The sequence below is a fragment of the Phragmites australis genome, chromosome 17 (genome assembly GCF_958298935.1).
Source record: "Phragmites australis chromosome 17, lpPhrAust1.1, whole genome shotgun sequence".
Classification (NCBI taxonomy): domain Eukaryota; kingdom Viridiplantae; phylum Streptophyta; class Magnoliopsida; order Poales; family Poaceae; genus Phragmites; species Phragmites australis.
The window spans coordinates 7,578,973-7,601,273 of record NC_084937.1 but is presented as its reverse complement, the minus strand read 5'-3'; the positions used below and the strand labels follow the sequence as shown (position 1 = coordinate 7,601,273).

Here is a 22,301-nt window from a genome sequence, read left to right as displayed (position 1 = left end):
TCTCACACTTTTGGAGCTTAGCACTGAGATTGTTCAAGGAACTCCTCGGTGCATTAAAAGTAATTCATAGCGATAATAGCACTGAGTTCAAGAACTATCTCTTTGATGCTTTCTATCTTGAACATGACATTGAGCATCAATTTTTTGCCCCACACGTTCCTTATCAGAATGGCATAGTTGAAAAGAAGAATCGCACTTTGATGAAGATGGCTAGGACGATGCTCAATGAGCATAGGACTCCTAGAAGGTTTTGGGCTGAGGCTATTAGCACCGCTTGCTATATCTCTAATTGGATTTTCTTGCGCTTGATCTTGAATTTGACTTCTTATGAGTTGCACTTTGGGAGAAAGTTGAAGGCTTCTCACTTGAGAGTTTTTTGCTATCGGTGCTTCATCCTAAAGCATGGCAATCTTGACAAGTTCGAGTAGCGCTCTTCTGATGGGATTTTTCTTAGGGTGGTCTCTTCATGGTAATTCTTACAGGGTTTATAATATTAATACTAATGCCATCATGGAATATTATGATGTGACTTTTGGTGAATCAACCCTATGTGCCAGTTCTACTTTTGAGTGTGCAGGTGACAAAGAGATTGGCGAAAGCATCTTCGTTGATGGTGACCTTCCAGCTCTCGGTGATGATGAGAATGACTCAGTACTTCCATCCGTCACACTAGCTCCTGAGCTAGCTCCTACTTCTTCTACACCGCTAGAGGGTCCTGCAGCCCTCCACTTCAGCTACTTTCGAGCTTGCACCAGCTACATTTGAGGGCGAGGTGGTCTCACAATGCGAGGCCCCTCAACTCATTTAGCAGATACATCCCCCTCAACAGATGATTGGCGGACCTTGGTGAGAGGGTAATAAGATCCAAATCTACTCATCATGCTCATTTTACTGATTCTGCATTTATTGCTTCCTTTCAACCCAACTACTGTAGATACCCTCATCAGTGTCGGTTCAAAATCGCCATCAGTGGCGGGTTTTGAACCAACACTGATTACTCGGCACTGATATGTGTACTATCAGTGCTGGTTTGTTTTTACCAACTGGCACTAATAGGTATTTCCCGCCTTTTTCAAAATGTAGTCGTTGCCTCTAACACCGTGGTATTTTCAAATTTTCACCGTTGCTGGCAATAGTATACGTTATATTTATAGACACGCACATATAAATTTAATTTACGAGATGTCAAGTTTTATCGCAGCATATTTCATTTCTAAAATATCAAGTCTCGTCACAGTATATATACACCGCATACATGTGAGGTTTCATTACAAAAATGAAAAAGAGTTTAAGGTTTGTTGCTAATCGAAGGTTTTGAACTCTGTTTTTTCTTGTCAGATGAAGGTAACGAGAGAGAGGAGCCAAATTCATGGAACTCACTGGTTGGACTGATGACTTGGTCATTGATGAACCCGACAAGTTGTTCTTGAAGTGCATTGATTTCAATGGCCATGAGTCGATCTCTGGATAGCACGAGGAGCTGCAATTTTAAGAATTGAAGAAATCAATCCTTATGAACACGTGTTGGACCTAAAAATTAGTCATCAAGATGTATGTCGCATACCTTAGCATCGACCGCCTGGTATGACGTGTCTCCGTTGAATCCGTACATGAATTCCATTACATAAAAACCACATATATTATTTGCCCGGGCCCTGCTTCCTACAAAGAAAGTCATGTCGGATAATCCATTCTTTCGCAAATGACCGGTGTCTAACACTCTTCTTGATGTATCGTAGGTACACTCTGCATTTGTGTGACTATTATTGTAAGTAGACTTAGATTCAATCAAATCAAATATTACAAGAGCAATAATGAAATGGTCGGGTTTTACCTTTGTAGCAAGTCAATGACGGGTTGGTAGGTTTCTTTTGGATTATTTTGTGAGTCAAAGACAACGATCTTGCTAATGTCTAGCTGGATGACAAGGAGGATCCAGTGATAACTGCACATAGGTCACCATAGGTTAGTTGGTCATAATTTCTGACTATGTATTGCTTAAAAAGAGTAGAACATTCATGAAGGGAAACACATACCCAAAGTGTTAGGGTAAAAGTATGTATTTCTTCAATCGTAGCTCCAGAATACACTTCAATGCATAGTCCTCGGTTCCTTTTGGATCGGATTGCATCATTATCGGGTTTACATGATGTGGGTCGATGAATCCCACATGGTAGATGCCCTCTGTCTTGCATCTTTGTACCTCCATTCTACATAAGGAATAAGGTAAGACATTCAATCCAATGGTGCATGAATGTATATTGTGAATTATACGTATACGACACCTACAGAGTCCAACAACTCAAGATAGACACGTCGAGGGCATCTGGTTGGTATAGTTGATACATTTCCTCAAATAATATATAAATAGAGCCATCCCTGTGGAGAAAATCTTGATCCTTGTATCTGGCCTTGAACATTTCTCTACCATCCCGCAACTCCTTCTGTACCACGCATGGAATTTTTGAAGTTGATATGTCAGTTTGTCCCCACACGTTTGGCGTGACCAAGAGTTCGCCAACTTAAATTGCCATCTCTCGACTGCTTTTAGTGTTAGGGACTTGTCTAGAAATTGCTCTTTTGTCATTTTATAATCTTCAATAAATCTTTCTAAATTCTGTTCTTGTCATATCTGTTCGATAGAAGACTCCTTCAAGTATTTCTTGGTTTTGATGCGCGCGTAGTCTAATTTACTCTTACGCTCAATAGGTTTGGCCATCTCCAAAAAAAAAACTTCTGTGTTTCTGCATGAATTGGTATTTTCTTCTTAGACTTTGGCTTTTGAAAGAATTTCTTGACACTAGCGTCCACTATTGCTCTGGTTTCCTCTGGTGTTTGTTCATAAGGCAACTTCTCAGGTGATGCCACTTTCTTAGGTACCCTTTGCTTCTAGGATGAAGCTAACTTCTGAGATGAACTAAAATTCTTAGACTGTGCAGCTGTTGTCAACTTCGGAGGGGGATGAGTTGCCTCTCTTGGTGATGGTGGTGCTAACTTCAGAGGTGGAGGAGTTGGCTCTCTTGGTGGCATTGATGCTGACTTCTGAGGGGGAGGAGTTGGCTCCCTTGGTGGCGACTTGCTTAAGGGAGGAGTTGGCTCTCTTCTGGGTGATGGTGGTAGGGGCGATGACCGTGGAGCAGTTGGGAGGAGACGTCGGGAGGAGGCGGCGTGGTCAGGTAGGATGCGGCCGTCGGGGAGGAGCGGCGCTCGGGGATTAGGAGTGTCGGGAGGTGGAGGAGCGGGCTGAAATGGTGAATGGAGCAAACAAGTAGAGCGGCTAAGTGTTTGTGTATATATATGTACAGAAGCATCGATGCCGGTTCTAGTTGCTAACTCGCACTGATATATGTATCAGTGCTAGTTCTAGTTGGTAACTGACACTGATAAACTTATTAATTCTGGTTGTTTTTACTAACCGGCACTGATATGTGGAGTATGAGTGCCAGTTACTACTTAGAACCAGCACTGATAAATATTTTTTCCCTAGAAATATTCTTCTATTATTAAATTCGGCTGAAAACTTGAAAAATACATAGAAAAATGATTAGAGTTGAGAAAAATATAGAACCAAATTTGTTGAGTTTGTATTACTGTCGCCTACATGACAAAAAATACTTGCATACAGGAAATGTGCATTGAATTATCTTTATTTCATTAATAAGTCTGTAATTTGTTAATTCTATATGAAATTATGAAATATCCATATCCAAAAAAAAACATGTAAAACCAATCATGTTAAACTTAATTTTTCATACTCTTTATATGAAAATTAATGTTAACCACTAATTCTTGGTTAACTCTGTAATTTTTAGCTCTTCATTTGATTTTCTCCTTTTAATCCAATTTGAATTCTAACCAATTCACATAAGTCCGATCGCATGGTGCGGCACTCAAATCAAAACTTTCAAAAAGTTACTCTTCACCATACATGTCCTCGATACAAATACATGAAAGCTTCTTTAATTAAATGATTAATGCTTCGTTATGGTCGCGGCATAAGTACGTAGATTCCTCAGTGTCATCAATGAGAGGAAGTTCAACATTCTCTCCAAAAGTAGGTAGGTCATTGAATTTGTCGCAGTCTTCTTCATCGACAACATCCTCAACACCGATAATCTTTCTTTTTCCTTGAAGAACCACGTGACACTCCTCCTTGATAGCTGGGCCTGGGTCCTTTACATAGAAGACTTGTGCAACATCCTTGGCAAGCACGAATGGTGTTCTCTTTATCCAACGAGTTTGAGGTCCACGGTAGTCATACCGTACTTGTTGACCTTGACTTCCCCCGAGAGCCTAACTCATTCGTACCGAAACAGAGGGACCATCAACTCGTGATATTCAAGCTATCAAATCTTCTCTATGAATGCATAGTAGGTTTCCCTGATGCCAGCGCGGTCATAGGCAACAATACGGACACCGCTATTTTGATTAGTACTCTTGTTGTCTTATGCTCTTGTATAAAATATATAGCCATTGATCTCGTATGCTTGAAATGTGAGAATCGTAGTTGATGGGCCATTAGCCAGCAGTTCCAACAGAACATTATCGGTATCCTTACTCATCATGTGTTGACGTAACTAATTACCGAAATTATCTCGGTGCTCTCTTGCAATCCAATCATTTGCCTTCGTTGGATTTGTGGAGCGTAGCATGCTCATGTGCATATTGACATATGGGCCCACTGCAATTGATTGTTGCATAATTGCAAAGTGTGCTTGAGTGAATGAAACACGATCTTTGATATGGATTGAAGTATGTCCTATCGTCCCTTTCCCCTTTAGCCTCCCCTCATAGCGAGATATAGGCGTACCAATCGCGTTCAGTTTCATGTAGTCAATGCAAAACACAATGACCTCCTTCATACTCCACCCTTGGGCAATGCAACCTTCCAGGTGACCTTGGTTACGAACATATTTTTTCAGAACCCCCATGAACCTTTCAAAAGGATACATTTGATGCAGAAACATGGGGCCGAGGCTCTTTATCTCACCCACAATGAAAACAATTAGATGGGGCATTATATCTATCAAAGGGAAAATAGTCTCAAACTGACATATAGTATGGACCACGTCTTCCTGCAGCTTTGCCAGTTTGTTCAGATCAATGACCATCTGTGAAATTGCATTGAAGAATGAACACAACTTTATGATTGGGTCTCAGACCTTATCCGGCAAAATACCTTTAATTGCAACTGGAAGCATCTGCGTCATCATCACGTGACAATCATGAGACTTCATGCCAACTAACTTCTTACCTTTTATGTTTACTAAGCTCCTGATGTTGGAGGAGTAACCAGTCAGAACTTTGACATCACGCAAGCAACCACACAGGCGGATCTTCTCTTCCTTGCTCATAGTGTAGCAAGCTGTGGGAAGTTTCTTTTTGCCGTTGTCTAATTGTATGTAATGTTGGTCCTTCCTTAGGTTTATTTCTTCCAGGTCCAGCCGTGCATTTAGTATATTTTGTCTTTCCAGATATGTCTAATAAGGTACCAATCAAACTATCAAACATGTTCTTCCCATGTGCATGATGTTGATTGTGTGTCAAACCATAAGATACTTCCAATAAGGTAGCAACCAAAATATTGATATCTTTTTCCACATAGGAGCTTGTTGCCCAGCCGGGATTTTTGTACTGCCTGGACCCTTTCCACGTACAGCTCTAAGTGTCTTTACCATCTTAAATACTTGTTCTCCAATGCGAATCTTCGGAGCTTGATGATGCTCCACTGTCCCATCAAAAGCTCTTTTATTCTTGTGGTATGGGTGATCTGAACGAAGGAACCTACGGTGACCCATGAAGATCATCTGTTCATCAGCCACCACCCCCCCCCCCCTCGATTTCCTCTAAGCACTGAATACATCCATTGCACCCTTTTACAATCTACCCTGATAGTACCAAGAGTTGGCTAATCTGAGATCGTTACGAACAGCATTACGCTCAAGATGAAATTCTCACTTCTGTACTCATCCCATACCCATAAGCCATCTTTCCACAATATAAGAAGATCTTCAGCCAATGGTTTGAGGTACACATTGATATCGTTGCCTGGTTTATTCGGCCCACTAATCAGCAAAGGAACCATAAGGTACTTCCGCTTCATGCCAATCCAAGGTGAAAGGTTGTAGATACAGAGAGTCACAGGCCAAGTGCTATGAGTACTTCTCGTGTTTCTGAAAGGATTCATCCCATATGTACTCAACTCAAACCTTATATTCCTCACTTCTTCTCTGAATTCCTTGTAGTTTGAATCGAATCTCCTCCATTTCATTCCATCAGCAGGGTGCCTAAGTATTCCATCTTTCTTGCGCTATTCGGTGTGCCATCGCATCAACTCGACATTCGCTCTGTTAGCAAACAATCACTTCAAATGGGGATTATAGGGAAATACCAAACCACCTGAATGGAGGGTCTTTTCTTCTTTCTCTTCACCCCCATGCCATCACTCTCAATATCATCAACGTTGCACTTGTACCGTGGTGCATTGCAAACGCGACATGCTTTCAAGTCTACATCGTTACCACGAAACAACATGCAGTAGTTTCCACATGCATGTATTTTCTCTACTTCCAATCCCAACAGGCAAACAACCTACTTGGCATGGTACATATTTTCAGGCAACGCATTCCCCCTTGGAAGCAATTCTCTCAAGAATTCAAATAATTTATTGAAGCCCTTATCGGCCCAATCATTGCTAGCCTTCATTTGCATCAGTGTCAGCACCACATGCAACTTGCTGTGCTCATCTTTATAGTTCAGGTAAACTGGTGTTTTAGAGTTCTCCACATGCAACATGCAACTTGCGGTGGAACTTTTGATGTTGTCTTTCACTGGTGAAGTCCCCCACCCCATCGCGCAACATTTTCTCTAAGCCATCTTCATTGTTGCCAACAAAAGTATCCTCTCCATCATTCTCGACAAAAGTATCCTCAAATACCGACATATCGAAGTCTTTGTTAGCCGTCATATCTTTGCCTATGTCTTCTTCAACTGTTGGTTGCCCTTTACGCCCAACGTCTTCAAATTCACCGTGCTCAGTCTAATGTGTATAGCTAGCCTTGAAACCCCTGTGAATCAAGTATGCACAGATCTGCTCTATGTTTGAAAACTACTTCTTATTCTTGCAGTCGACACACGAACAACATATATAGGGATCAGCACGCTTCCTTTTTGACTTCTTGTACACTGCGGCAGCCCTTAGAAAATCCTCAACTCCAACAAAGAACTCTGGCCCTTTATCCTTGTACATCCATGACCGGTCCATCTCCAAATCATTATAATTAAACACATTCAATTTATAATTATTAAACATTTCAAAATCGAGAACAAATTCATTGAATTACCTTGCATCTTGATTGGTCCCTATTTGAGGGCTCATCTCCTTCCGGTACTTAGGCATGGCTAGAGGACCCGCTTTCCAAAGGATGTCGTGTCTGATTGCGACCCGTGGGTGGACGTGTCATTCCTACAACACAGTATTCTATTGATTGTGTTAAATTCACTACGTTGATTAATGAATAGAGAAAATCCACTGGATTATTATTTAAATTAAGACTTTAAAAATGTATGCAAACCACATACTAGAAAATTGGAGCTATATTTTAGAGGCATTTGAAAATACCTCCCTGATTTTTTATTCTTTGCAAGGATGCCACTCAAATGATAGTTTTAGTTGTATTTTTACAATTTTTTAATGGCAATAACAGTTCAAGTAGTGGAAAATTTGTAATTTTCCATAGATTTTAATGTATGCACCCACATCTATTTACATTTGACTATTAATCTACTTCTTAAATTATCTACAATGACAAAATAGTGATCTTTCTCTAATTTATATCATATTGGAGCTCTTGCTCATTCCAAAATTCAACACCAAGGAATAACCACCTAAATTCAAATATAGAGCAATATAGCAACTAAATCCAACTAAGAATCAAATGTAGATCATCTCTATACATCTAACAATGACAAAGTTGCAATTTTTTCCTAAATTAGATCTCAATTGCATCTCTAAATCCATAATCATAGAACAAGCACCAACCATCAACCCTAGATCATCTTATTAACCTTAGAGCACTTGACTCCACCCAATCTTGAATCCTTCAACTGTAGAGATGGCAAAAAATGGTGATCGCGCTGGCTTGCGACGGCTCTGGTCGCACTTGGGGGGCTCTGGTCGTGCTTGGGGGAGAAGGTGAGCTTTATACTATAGCGCCCCATCAGCGTCAGTTGGTATATCGAACCGGCACTGATAGTGTCTATCAGTGCTGGTTCTTAACTCCTCAGTGGTTGTTCACGCGTGGGAGTTTATGAACCGGTACTGATACATCAACAGTACCAGTTACTGTTGAACCAGCACTGATAGGGCACTACATATGTGGTGTTCTGTGGTAGTGCCCCATGATGTTGGACATGCTCTTTCTGATTCAAATTAGGTCAATACCATGCATGAAGAACTAGAAAACTTTGAGAGAAACTAAGTTTGGGTCCTTGTGGAGCCACCCTCAAATGTTTACACCATAGGCACCAAATGGGTTTTCAAAAACAAATAGGGAGATGATAAGTCTGTGATGAGAAACAGGGCTAGACTTGTAGCTCAAGTTTTTACTCAAATAGAGCAGATAGATTATAGAGAGGTTTTTGCACCGGTAGCTAGACTAGAAGCTATTAGGCTCCTTATTCTATTTTTTGTATCCCAATGTTTCAAATTGTACCAAATGGATGTCAAAAGTGCATTCCTAAATGAGTTTATAGAGGAAGAAGTCTATGTCAAGCAATCTCCCGGCTTTGAGCACCACAAATAACCATATAGAGTATACAAGCTTTAGAAAGCTTTGTATGGGTTTAAGTAGGCACCTAGGGCTTGGTATGATAGGCTTAAGTTCTTATTAGAGCATGGATATCTGATGGGATCGGTTTAGGTATCGCAATAATTTCCTACTTGTTTAGATATACGTGGATGATATCAATTTTTGTCTCTACTCATGCTCTTGTGACCAAGTTTACAGAAACTATGAGCAGGAAATTTGAGATGTTAATGATGGGCGAGCTCAACTTCTTCCTTGGACTGCAAATCAAGCAATGCAAGTAAGGTACATTCGTCCACCAAATGAAATACAACAAGGATTTACTGAAGAAGTTCAACATGAGCGATGCGAAGCCCCTAGCAACACCGATGGCTACCATGACAGTGTTTGATCCGGATGAAGATGGAGAGGAGGTAGACCAGCGTGAGTACAAGAGCATGATCGACTCCCTCCTGTACCTGACAGCGACAAGACTTGACATCCACTTTGCCATCTACTTGTGTGCTCGCTTCCAAGCGTCACCAAAGACATCTCACCGCCAAGCGGTGAAGCACATATTGAGGTATCTCAAACACACCCTTGAGTATGGTCTTCAATTTTCTGCATCTTCTTCTCTCTCTCTTCATGGTTTTTCAGATGTAGATTTTACTGGTTGTAGAATTGATAGAAAAAGTACCTCCGATACTGTCATTTCTTGGGTACTTCTCTTGTGTGTTGGTCTTCTCAGAAATAGTCTAGTGGTCCACAGTCAACTACTGAAGCTGAATATGTTGCTGTCGCTAGCTGTTGTTCTCAGATTTTGTTGATGATTGCAAATTTGAGGGATTTTAGGTTAGACTTCAAGAGTGTGCCATTTTGTGTGACAACACTAGTGTCATCAGCTTAGCTAATAACCTAGTCTAACACTCCAGAATCAAACACATCGATGTGAGATTCCACTTCTTATGAGACCATAATGAGAAGCAAAATATTGACTTGAGATACATAGATACTCAACACCAGCTTGTTGACATCTTTACCAAGCCTCTAGATGCAACAAGAGTTGTCTATTGAGGGGAGAGCTTGGAGTGTACCATCCCTATAGCATTGTGTGAGGAGGAGTTGCAGCTGTACATACTCTATCTTACTTTTGTTCTATTTGCATTGCATCTTATTTTGTAAGATAATCATAGTAGTTGACCTTTGACTTATATGTCTTTAGCATTTTCAGTTGCTAAGCTTGAATTTGGACTAAGTTGAGTAGATTTGCGGAGTAATCTTTTAAACATAGGCTACTCTTGATGCTTTAACATGAATCATTTCAATCAAGCTAGCTTCCCTAAAGATGAAACTTGGCAATTTTATGAACCATGTAGACTATGAAATGCTACATTCTTGATCACCATGTTTATGTTAAGACTAGTTTGATGAATATCTTGCTCCAGGCTTCTTGGTTCAAGATAGTGGATTGGGGAATATTGCACTATATTTTCTGTCTTTGTAAAATATTTAGCTCATGATAGAACCTTGGGGGAACATATGTTCCTTGTGTCACAAAGATATTACTTGACTTGCTCTAAGTGAAAACTTGATAACTTGTGCAATTTGAATACTTTTGAGCAATCAAGTTTCCTGTGCTAAAATATGATCCAATACGGTTGTAATAATGCTACATGTGGTTTGCCAAAGAAGCAAGTCCATGGTTATTAAAGTCAACTTGAGGATAATATGAATCACAAAGAAATGTGCCTAAATGATCAACTTCATTTTAATCACTTGATCTGACTAAGTCTTGATTTCATATGTGAGTGTTTGCAAAGCCTACTGTCATGAATATTTGCTTACCTAGTTTGAGATTGAAGCTTATTAGTCCTTGATGCTTGTATTGCCTCGGTACGAGTGGATCCTTATGTGGTGGTCACTTTTAACATGATTTGGCTACTTGAACTTAAATACGCCAATAATTCTTCAGGATTAGCTTGTAAAGCTTGATGCTCTTATGTCACTGTCTCTTTTTGAGCTTTTATACGATTGTAAGCTTCATATTCTACTCTCCATAGCCCTTTGATGTTTCTAGCTTGTGAAAATGTTTTGTGGTATACTTGTGAAAGCTCGTTAGGTTTGCATATTCATGCACTTCATGGCGTTTTTACCCTTGATGTTTGCATTGCCAAATAGGGAGAACTTATGCACTAAATCACAAAGAAAAAGAATCTTGCATAATGAAAACTGTGCATTCATCAAGGGGGAGCTTTGCATATTTGGCTTGTCTCTGCCTCTCTTCGAGCTTTTGCCATCATTCTTATGTCAAGTGACATCTTTTACTTTTTCTTGAGTTTTTGGTCACTTGGATGCGCTTTTCTTATTGAACTTCTTGAAACCAAAATATTTGTGCTTTGAGGGTTGTCAATGCAATTATCAAGGGGGAGATTGAGAAACCAAGTTGAAATATGCCTTGGTTTATATGTGATGAGTGATTGGCAATGTTGTGATTTTGGTTTATTGATTTCAGGATTGCATGAGCGTGAATATGTGTTGCAATTATGATCATGGTTATGCAATTATGATCATGGTTAACTAAAGTTGCAGAGAGAAATGGAGTTAGTGCGTTTGTCTTTGAGTCCAGAAAAATTGTACATGTCGAATGATTCGACGCTTGGGATTTTGTACACACCGATAGGTCCGACATTCATAAGAGGTTCACGTCAGATTTTTTCATCTCAGAAGCAAAAATTGAGGTATACACTAGATGGTCCAGTGATGGACAGCAATACACGCCGGAGCATTTCTTACAGAGAGGTTGCAAATTGGCTCTGGTGGACTTACATGCTCCGGATGGTGCGGCGATGGGCAAATGTACACGCTAGAGTATTTATCCTAGAGGGAAAGATTGAAGTGCATACCGAATGGTCCAGCGATGAAGTGAAGTAAACACTGGAGCTTTTCTTGAAGAGAGGTTGCAAACTAATTCTGGTGGACTTGTACTTGCCGAATGGCTCGGCGTTCAAATGGATGAATGCCGGATGCTTCGCCAGAGCATTTTTTACAAAGAGGTTGCAAGATGGCTGGTCCGGAGAAGTACACGTCGGATGGTCCTGCGCTCAGACGTTGTGAACGCCGCCGGATCACGATTTTTCTAAGATGTTCCTTCATTGAGGATTTCGATTTGGAACTAACAATAGATGATTTGGAGATATGTGTGTCTTTATCTAGTGTTGTGTAGGTGATTGTTGCAACTTGGCGGCCAACGGTAGGATGATCGGGGCCAAGCGAAGTGCTTAGTGTCGGACGATCAAGGGGCCGGGCGAAGTCAAGGGTGATCTAGTTGTGCACATGGAGGTAAAGCAAAGAATAGAAGGAAGGATGAAGATAACATGTTGACGAAGTCAAGCGAAGGGGATGTCGGTGCAAGTGACAAGGCGATCTGAGGGATCGGGAGTAGGAGAGACTTGTCAGCGGTTAAGATTGCAAGACGTAGTATACATGTCGACATCGAGATGCTTTCTTGAGGTGAAAGCAAGTGGCAGCAAGTCACGATTTGAGAAATGTGCGAGGCGGTTTCGTGGTTTGGCATCAAAACCGTGGAAGGATAGAGGGCACGTGGCATCATCACGAAGCTTGCATCGAGACGAAGCTAAGTCGTGAAGGCGTCATAGCCGTTCGATAGATGAAGCGAAAAATAGACCAAAATACCTCGGTGGTAGGTAGGAGACCATTGAAAAAGAGGGTACTTTGGGAACAAGGACGCTTAAGGGCTAAGCTACCTCACTAGGACTATAAATACAGGGTTAGGACTTTGTGGGAGGCTTGAGCCAAACATTTGAGCCTTGAGTGCTAGGTTTTAGAGGAAAGAAGAGGGGAGAGCTTAGCCTTCGTAATATGTGAGAGCTTTTTGTGAGAAAAAATCATTGTAATATGCCGAAAAGAGGGCTGACCTTTGCAAGAAATGAAGTGCATATTTCCTCCGATGCTTGTGTTCGTCTTCTTCTAGTTTTCTTCTATTGACTCCCTTGCTTTGTTACAAATTTTTCCTTTTTGATTGTAATTTTTGTTTTGGTTTATGAGCTAAGATTTTTTTTCCATCTTAGAAAGTTGTCCTTGTTGTTAGAGGTATAAAATTCACATACAAAAGTAGACAAGTGAATTTTGAGTTTTCTTGCCACTAGATCATCAACTCAGAGAACTATTTTGAAGCCTTAAAAATTAGAGCAAGCTAGAAATGATTGCAAATTTGAAGAATTTGAATTTGAATTTGACTCAGGCTTTTTGGGAGAAACCAATTAAATTTTGTAGCATATGAATTATAGTATCCCACAAAAATCATCCTAAAAATTTTAGAACTTGGTAAGGTCTCCCATTAGATCAGAGAAAGGATGAAGATCTTTTAGGAGTGTCAGTCACTATTCACTAGGCAAAACCACCTCTAAAACCGTAGGTGAGAGAATTAAATAGTCAACTCTTAATAGGTGAGAGGTTATATAGACTTATTCCTAGTTAAAAACAAGCCTCAGGCCAGGCCAGCAGCTGTACCCTGACATGGCACCATCCTCCGTGACGCCATTGCTCCTGGAGAACACCGGTGCCTACGCCCGCAACTGCCCGATGACAGAGGACTGAGACCAGCAACGCCTCCACGACAGCACGGAGCTACATGAGCGTCATAGCAGCACACTGCTTGCGCACCGTGTCGCCATGACGTCGAGGAGCAGCATCTCGAGCAATAGCATTGGACAAGCAGGAGGACCTGCGAAGGCGTCTGTGGCTGCATGCACGGCTGCACCAAGTAATGCCCCAGCGAGACCAAGGTAGTCCCTTCCTGTGTTCTTTAAATAGCATATACTATACTGTTAAGAAATTAACGGATAGCCTGTTTCAAATGTAGAAATTTCACAACTTCATAGTAAACAGTTCAATTCATGTTGGATTCACGAACATTCGCAAGTTTCAAACAGGGCATATGTTTGGTTACATCCAATTATGATCTATACAAAAGGACCGTCAAATTGCTCCACTTTGGTAAATCAAAAGAACTACATTGCTGCAACGATTCTTCAAGACTTGAACCACACGATTCTTCAAGACTTCAACCACAAGCAGGCACTTAATATTGCACTTGTATCATTTCTCAATGTTCAGGTCTTATGCGCACCACAAACGAACCTGTCAAGCAGATAATTTTGATAATTGTCAGTTCACATAAGACAAAATTCACGCAAGAGACATTGAAATTTTGAAATGGACTGGCATGTTTAATCTGCCTTACTGAACGAAGAAATGTGCTGTGCCTTCCGAGGTGCATGAAATATATGCTGAGTTGCTGACTAAATCACAAATAGATTAAACGAGAAAGCAAGGACCCAATAAGCTTTCCTTTTGGAATAAATAAGTTATATTACAACAACTTATTCCCTGGAGGTTCGAAGTGTTCGACCAAAGGCCACTACTTTGAGGTTTCAATATAAAAGGTGAAATTCTCCTTTTAGCACAGTAAAGATAATTTAGCCATTTATATTTTTGCCACTAAAACTGAATGGAAATAAAACTTGTCCATGGAGATCAATAGCAGAGATGCACTCTAGTGCAATGGTGGTGAGATATATGTATAAAATGACATCTGAAGGTCACAAAAGTATATCATAGGTCACAATTGATCTAGATTTAATTATATGAGTATAAAAGATAATGCATAAACCACAATTGATCTAGTTTTAATCTGTAAATCTATTAAGAGCTTCACTGCATATAACAATAGTCTCATGTTGCTAGATTTCGAGTTGCTACTTGGTAAAGAATGTATGGTATCTTAAAATAAAACTCTACATCCTAACAAGTTCTGTGCAATAAGCACCATAGTTGAGTACTTCTATGACTCCATTGGTTCATGTAAGACGTGCAGTGCATGTTAAAGATACCATCTAACAGATCATTCATGCAACATTAATCACATGTTAAGAAGTCAAGAAAAAGCATGGCTCAACTTACATGCTGGAAGGTTTGACATGTCTGCAGAGACAGAACACGAAATTCCTAAGTTGGTCAAGGCACCTCTTATCAACCCGCAAGGGAAATACAAAAGCATGCTTGTTGTTTGGGCTGCAGTATCACCCAATGGTGCAGAGTCATTGTCAGTTGCATCCGTGCTCTCTGCAGATGGATCTAGAGAAACACGAGTAAGCCACCGGAAATGGTTATCTTGAAGGACAAAGGTACCCTGCATATACAGTAGCCAAAAAATGTCAGTGTTATAACACAAAGGAAAAATCAGGTATGAGGTATTCTGTTCATTACCCTATGATTTGTTTTCAGATTGTCAATCTGCTTCTTGAACAGCTCTGACCAAAAGTCTTTGCAGATAAATTTGATTGCTTCAAGATGATCATTAAATCGAGGGCGCTCCATGGTATATCTGAACACGAACAGAAACTTTTGTTAAGTTTGCAGCAGAACATGCCTTGGAAGGATTCAGCAACTAAGAACTAATGACAGATGACAAAACTGGAAACACATTTGCAGAGCATAAAGTATTATGCTTGAGATGATACAGGTGGAAACCTTGTGATCTAGAAAAGTAAGAAAGTACAACAGAAAACATGTTTGCAAAGTTACATGATCATCTACGAAAATAAGATGAAAATCAAGTACAAAAAAAGGAACATAAAATATTTATGAAAAAACAAAAAATATGAAAACCAGAGAGATTACTATAGTAAAGAGCATAGAAAAATCAGAGAAATAAGTTACTGAAATTCAAAAATAAAAATAAAGTTTTGGTAGTTGGAAAAAATTCACAAACATCTCAAAAGCAGATAAGATATTATAGTTAGGAGCAAAAAAAGGCTTTACTGCATCAAACTGCTGCAAGTGCTAAAAATACATATGATGAAGGCAAAGCTCAATGTATGTACTTCACTTCAAAATCTCCATTGAATGGTATAAGGACATAAGAAATACAGTTCATCAATCTAATGTATTATATATTCCATTAAGGAATACATATGCACTTTGCACAAAACTATTTACCACGGACATGGTTTTTAAGGTGTTGCCTAGGCTACAAGGCGCTTCGGGATGGCAAGGCGTCACCCACACCATACCAAAAGAAGTGAAGAATGAGGAAGAGAAAAAAGAGAGAGCGGGAGGGGAACCAGCCACCAAGACCAAGCAGCTGCCGCCTCCCTTGTCCCCGCCGGCTCTAGCGCCGGAGGCCCGCGCAGCTCTTCCTCTTGTCAGTGGCGGTGGTCGATCTGGAAGGGGGCAGCAGCAGCGGTCGATCTGGAACGGGGTAGGGCAATGAAGGATGGGAGCGCCTGGAAGATGGAGTGGCTGGCTGGCGGAGAGAGAATGGTAGTGAGTGGCGGCGCTGCTGTGCGCTGCGAGAGAGAAAAGAGTAGTGACCAGCGGCGCTGCGATGAGAGAGAGAGAGAGAGAGAGAGAGAAAAGGAGGGAGGGAGGGAGGAGAGACAGAGGGAGGGAAGTAGGAAAGGGGTATGGGCTGGTTGGTGGGCTAAGCCAGACCCCTCCCTTCTCCCCCTTTTTCCTTTTCCTTTTTATTCCTCCTCTTGGCTGCTGTTTCTCTATTTCTGGGTTGGGGATGGCATCGCCTCACCTCGCCTCATAATTGCCTAGGCGGCTGGAATGGGATGGGTCACCGTGCGTTGCCTTACCACCTTAAAAACCATGACTACAGCCATCAATTATTTCAGAAGAAACATGTGATATTATCAGTCATTGAAATTTTCAGAAGGGCTGTTAAGAGAATGTCTATGATATAAGGATTGTTCTCGTAAACTGTAATGGTCAGCCTCTGCTGCATTCCATAAAATTTCAAGTATCATTCAAATTTCGTTCACCAATTATAATCGCATGCCAAAAGCTTTATAGTTAAACATACCGACCACAAGTTTAGCAAATATGCATCAATTTCTAGAAGCATACAGGGGAGTACTTAAATCCAGTATGCTCACTAATTCCCTAAAGCTAGGTCTTATCAACTTTATCAACTTGCTTCAAGGGATAAGCTGCAATCCAAAATGCTAAATTACCTTACCCCTCAATTGGCAGGTATCCGGTGATGAGCTGCAGGTTAAATAATAAATACTCCATGTGTATAGGCATGCATGACCTGTTTAACAGTGGTGACAATAACGGATAGAGCATTGAGATTAATGGTGTACACTTGCCAATCTATTGATCATGCATGCTATTGAGTAGGGCTGCAAGCAAAAGCATGAGGCATGTAAGCTACTCAATTTGGCTTGGTTCAAGATCAGCTCCAAAAGAAATGGGACAAGTTTGAGCATCTTTTGGAGCTCAGATGAAAAACAGGCCGAGATTGACTATATGTTGGCTCGCCTGATGTAGCTCAAATTCTAATACGTAATGCAGTCTAATTCCAATAGATAGACACAAAATCTAGGATTTCTTTTTCTAATTACCTTATGAAGTTTCATGCGAGAATTTACATCTTTGTATCCACAGATATATAGCACCTGATAGTAACACTGACTTGAGTTTGATACGTGTTAAGTATCAAACCACTCTCTAGCTTGACCTCTAACTAAGCTTTTTACTTGAGCAAGCTCAGTTTTCAAGATGAGCTAAGGTCATATAGCCCTACGATCAAACATGTCAAATTGCATATATTGATAATCGTTAAGTATGTAACAGCCCAGAGTCCAAATTGACTTAGGCCTACCCACACACCGGACAAACCACACACTCCACCAACCTGCTTATCCTTTCGTCCTCGCTTCGCATAAAAGGGTTAACCTGGGATTGGTGGCATGGACTCTAGTGGTCTTATATGTTGGTTCCACCCTTGCTCAACTAGTAAGGTGGTACTTAACATGTGTACTCATACACTCATGGGCCACTCATGGGCTCAATCCAAATTAGGTTGGATGTCACAAAGAACCCGATGTCCTTGTCAAACCAACATACACACACTTGGGAAAATGACCAGGAACGTTCTCTCTTAGCACACGTTCATGCGTCCAGTGCCGGCACATATGCCATGCCGTGTGACCACTCAAGGCCCACACATGCCATGCGCCCTATTCCCGTGCCCCTGGCCCGCACGAGCCTGTGTAACCATGAGGGTCGACTCTGATACCATCTGTAACAACCTAGAGTCTAAACTGGCTTAGGCCTACCAGCACACCAACCAAACCACACACTCCACCAACCCACTTACGTTTTCATCCTCGCTTCGTGTAAAAGGGTTAACCCGGGGTTGGTGACATGAACTTAGTGGCCTTAAAAGTTGGTTCCACCCTTCCTCAACTAGTAAGGTGGTACTAAACATGTGTACTCATACACTCATGGGCTCAATACAAATTGGGCCGGATGCCACAAAGTACATCAGTGGCATCAGCATCCATGGAATAGACATTTTTAGCTTTGTCAAGCTAGATAATAATTTTGGTAATTGGTTCAGTAACTTAACTGTTTGAGAAGATAATTGTCCTGCACGTCACTGGAAGACGTGCTGAATTGACTCAATCTAAAGAAGGCTAAAGATCAAGGTTTCACTAGAATTTAATATGCATTTCATGCTTTGCGGAACAACACCTGCTCCTGTTTACCCAAAAGATTGCAACTTTTTGCAAACACCTTAATGCCACAGCAAGCGTCCTACTTGGATGAGGATCGTTACTTCAGTTCAGTACTTCTAGCTCTGATACAGATAAAAGCACGATCGCCATTTGGACAGTCAGGCGGAAATTTCATTCAGGTATGGTTCCAAAAATAAGAACTGCTGGACCATGAGGTTAAGGTTGGAACTTGCTACAAAATCTAACAACTAGCGCTCACTTAACGTCAACTAAGAGAAACATTTCAACATACACAAGTACCAACAAGAACCACATGACGGAGACGGATCGTGTGTTGAGGCTTGGATCTGGGAGCCCGTGTGACGAATCAGGAAGATGCACAGCACCGAGAGAGAGAGAGAGAGAGAGAGAGAGAGAGAGAGAGAGAGAGAGAGGGAGAGACTTTATTTTTTGTTTACCTCTCGGAGAGCTGGTGGCCGACCTGGAAGCCGATGGCCTCGATGCGGCGGGCGGCGAGGTCCGGCTTGGCGGCGTAGAAGCGGCCGCAGTAGGCCGCCACCATCTCCATGACCACGCCGTCGACGCAGCTCTCCGCCACCTCCCGCTCCATTCCCTCGCCGTCGGCTGCTTCCTCCTCGACGGCTTCCCGAGTGCGCGACGAGGAGCAAAGTCGGGAGAGAGATCTGGCTAGCGGTCGGGACCAGCTAGGCACGAGGGACGAACCTGGTATCGTGATTTGGTCGGGGTCGGCCACCGGGAGGTGAGGTGGGTTTAGGCCCCAGCCTGACCCGATGGGATCATCGGGAATTTTTTATTTTTACATATTTTTTAAAATCTAAAAACTACAAATATATGTATTCATTTTAAAAAATTATAAATACTTACTCTGTCGTCAACAGAAGTGGCAGCAGCCTCATAGTGGGCCACAAGGCCCACCCACCTATCGCCCTTCGAATTTTTTAAGTTCTTTAATGTGGAAGCATGCATTGTTTATGGTCCTAAACAGTCGATTTATCGGGATTTAACTAAATAGACAAGTGTATAGTTAGATCAATAGAAAAGGCTTTTGTAGCATTATATAGCTAGTTAATGTGAGGTTTTAGAATATGATGAGTCTATGGCTCCTTCGAAATACCGCCAATTATTCTTAAATCATACAAGACTCAATTACAAGAGCACGTACATAATAATTATACCACCAGGTGAACTTGTTATTTGTTATTCATGCTTTTTTAGATAGATTACTACTAAATTTTTGTGTTATTTTATTACTTAAGAACGTGGAAGAAGCACTACAACCTTACTCGGACGTTACTCCTTGAAGGCAGAGTCTACTCAAGCTTGAGGTTGAGCTCTAGTCGTGGTTGTGGTTGTGGTCGTGGTCGAGTCACAGGACAACACGTCAGTAAAAATAGGTATAATTTTTTTATACGAAGTCCGTTTTAGACAATCTTGAATATGTTGAAAAGCTTACGACGAGCCATTTCCACTAGATATAAGATCGACCAAATATTCCTTATAGTTTAGTCAAAGTCAAAGAAATAAGGTGATGTGCCACCATTTTGGACCCTGTTGGGTTTTGTAATCGTGTCGGAGTCGAAATCAAGGTTGTGCACACTTCTTTCCACAGCTGCACAACCCTAGGTCGACCTCCTCATGTCCCCTTATATATACATAGTAGCTATAATAGTTTAGGTTTGGGTTTAGCTTAGATTATTCTGTTTTAGATATTTTCGTCGTTTATCGGTTTGTTAAACTCCAACTCGAGTACTTCATTGGTAATTAGCAATATTCAGATTGCATCTACCTGTTCTTGTTTGTTTTCTCGATTCTCTTGCAGGAAAAGCCTTCTTGGCGAGATCAACCGCGTCTTAGCACAGTTGATAACCACGAAGTAATGGTGCAGTGGTTGTGAGAGTTCTCGATCTGTTCTGTTTGGAGCCTTTGGATCATCAACGTCAAAGCCCACCAATCGACTTGTCGTATTACCTTTCGGAAGATCGGGCAAACGTGCATCAAGTGGTATCATAGCCTCAGTTGCCCGTTAGGTAATCTCAGTTATCCCCTTTGTTTCGTCGTTTTTCATTACCTAGGTATTTAGATTGGGAGATGACGGTAGAATAGAAGTTTAATGCTCATTTAATTCCTGAAGTGCATAGAGTTAGGCAAGCTACTAGTGAATTTAAAAATTTTCATCTGATGGAATAGGGTATGCATCAACAGATTAGCTCTTACTCCTTGGAATGCTTTAAAGGTTGTTATGCGTAACAGATTTGTTTCACCCTCTTTTAAACGTAATTTGCATAAGAAATTGCAGCACTTAAACTAAGGTGATAGATCTGTAGAAGAATATTATCAAGAGCTACAAATTAGTATGTTTCATTGTGATATTATTAAGGATGAAGAGGCTGCAATGACGGCGCTTTTATGGAGGGTTAAGGTGTGAAATTCAGGACATAGTTGATTACAAAGAAGACGATAGTGTTCTTAGATTGTTTCAACTTGCGTGTTTGGCAGAAAAAGAATTGTAGGGATGACAACATAGGCTAAGGAGCAATTTTGGAAACACGATCACTGTAAAATCAACACTAGGACAAGTCAAATTAGCCTCACGTTCAGCTACACGGTCTACTGCCCCCTACTAGAGTAGGGCCATTCAGTAGTACCTTTGATACCGTCGCACCCTCTCGAGGTAATCAAATCCGTAAGTGTGCAGGATCCAGCCAAGAGCTCTTCTTCGGTTGCTTCTATGGGCCGATCGACCGGGATTGTATGCCACCGATGCAAGAGAATGGGCCACGTCATGAAGAATTACCTAAGTCAGCGAGCGTATATTGTAACAGAAGACGGTGGATATGTAAGTTCTAGTAATGTTGAGGATGAATATGCTCTTGCAGCTCCATGCAGGTGATGAGGATGGTCGTGAGACAGATCGACCATGAGGAAATGTTCGATGCCACTGCCACGAAGGATTATTGGACCCTCATTGTGCAGCGAGTGTTAAGCACTCAAATGGAGCAAGCGGAACAGTTACAATGTCACAATTTGTTTCAGATGTTCTTCATAGTGAAGGATTATCGTGTTCGAGTCATTATTGATGGAGAAAGCTGCAACAACTTGATAAGTTCAGATATGATCAAGAAACTTACCTTGCTGACAAGAACACATCCTCATCCATTCCACATTCAGTGGTTCAACAATAGCGGTAAGGTGAAGGTAATGCAAACAAGTAGGGTGCATTTTTCTATTGGTTCATACCATGATTGTGTTGATTTTGATTGAGTACCTATGCAAGCATGTTCACTTTTGTTAGGACGACCATGAGAGTTTGACACTGATACAACACATTATGGTAGAAATAATAAGTACACTCTTATGCATAAAGGAAAGAAAATAACTTTTTTACCCTTAACCCCTGTTGAAATTGTGAAATGTGAATAAGAGATAGCTGAAAATAAGAGAAAAAACTTGAGAATGAATATGAAAATTAGTAAGTAGTAGAAAAAGATTTGTCCACCCAAAAAGGGGAAAACAACAACTTCTAAATCCAATGGAATTAGACTGAAAGGGTGTATTATGCTTGCTACTAAATCTGATCTTGCTGAAATTTGTGATAATAAGCTGCTATGCTATGCTTTGATATGTAAATATGCTTTAGTTTCACTTGAGAATATATCTAGCTCTTTGTCTCCTGCTGTTGCTAACCTTTTGCGGGAGTTTGTGGATGTATTTCTAGCTGAGGTACTCTCGGATTACCACCTATTCGAGGGATTGAACATCATATTGATTTGATTCTGGGAGCAACTTTGCTAAACCATGCTGCATATAGGACTAACCCGAAAGAGACTAAGGAAATTCGGTGACAAGTCCAAGATTTTTTGGACCGCGGGTATGTATGAGAAAGTCTTATCCCTTGTGCTCTTCCTGTTCTTTTGGTTCCTAAGAAAGACAATAGTTGGCG

General features: G+C 41.0%; 1 protein-coding gene across 1 annotated transcript; it reads right to left on the bottom strand.

Moving 5' to 3' along the window:
• Positions 1-13,663: 13,663 nt before the first annotated feature.
• Positions 13,664-19,091, bottom strand: LOC133897775 (uncharacterized). The gene is made up of 4 exons (XM_062338598.1): positions 18,799-19,091; positions 15,075-15,192; positions 14,769-14,997; positions 13,664-13,946 (listed from the first exon to the last, which is right to left on the bottom strand). The coding sequence occupies exons 1-4, from the start codon at positions 18,948-18,950 to the stop codon at positions 13,912-13,914; spliced, it is 534 nt and encodes a 177-aa protein (XP_062194582.1). The 5' UTR covers positions 18,951-19,091; the 3' UTR covers positions 13,664-13,911.
• Positions 19,092-22,301: the final 3,210 nt, after the last annotated feature.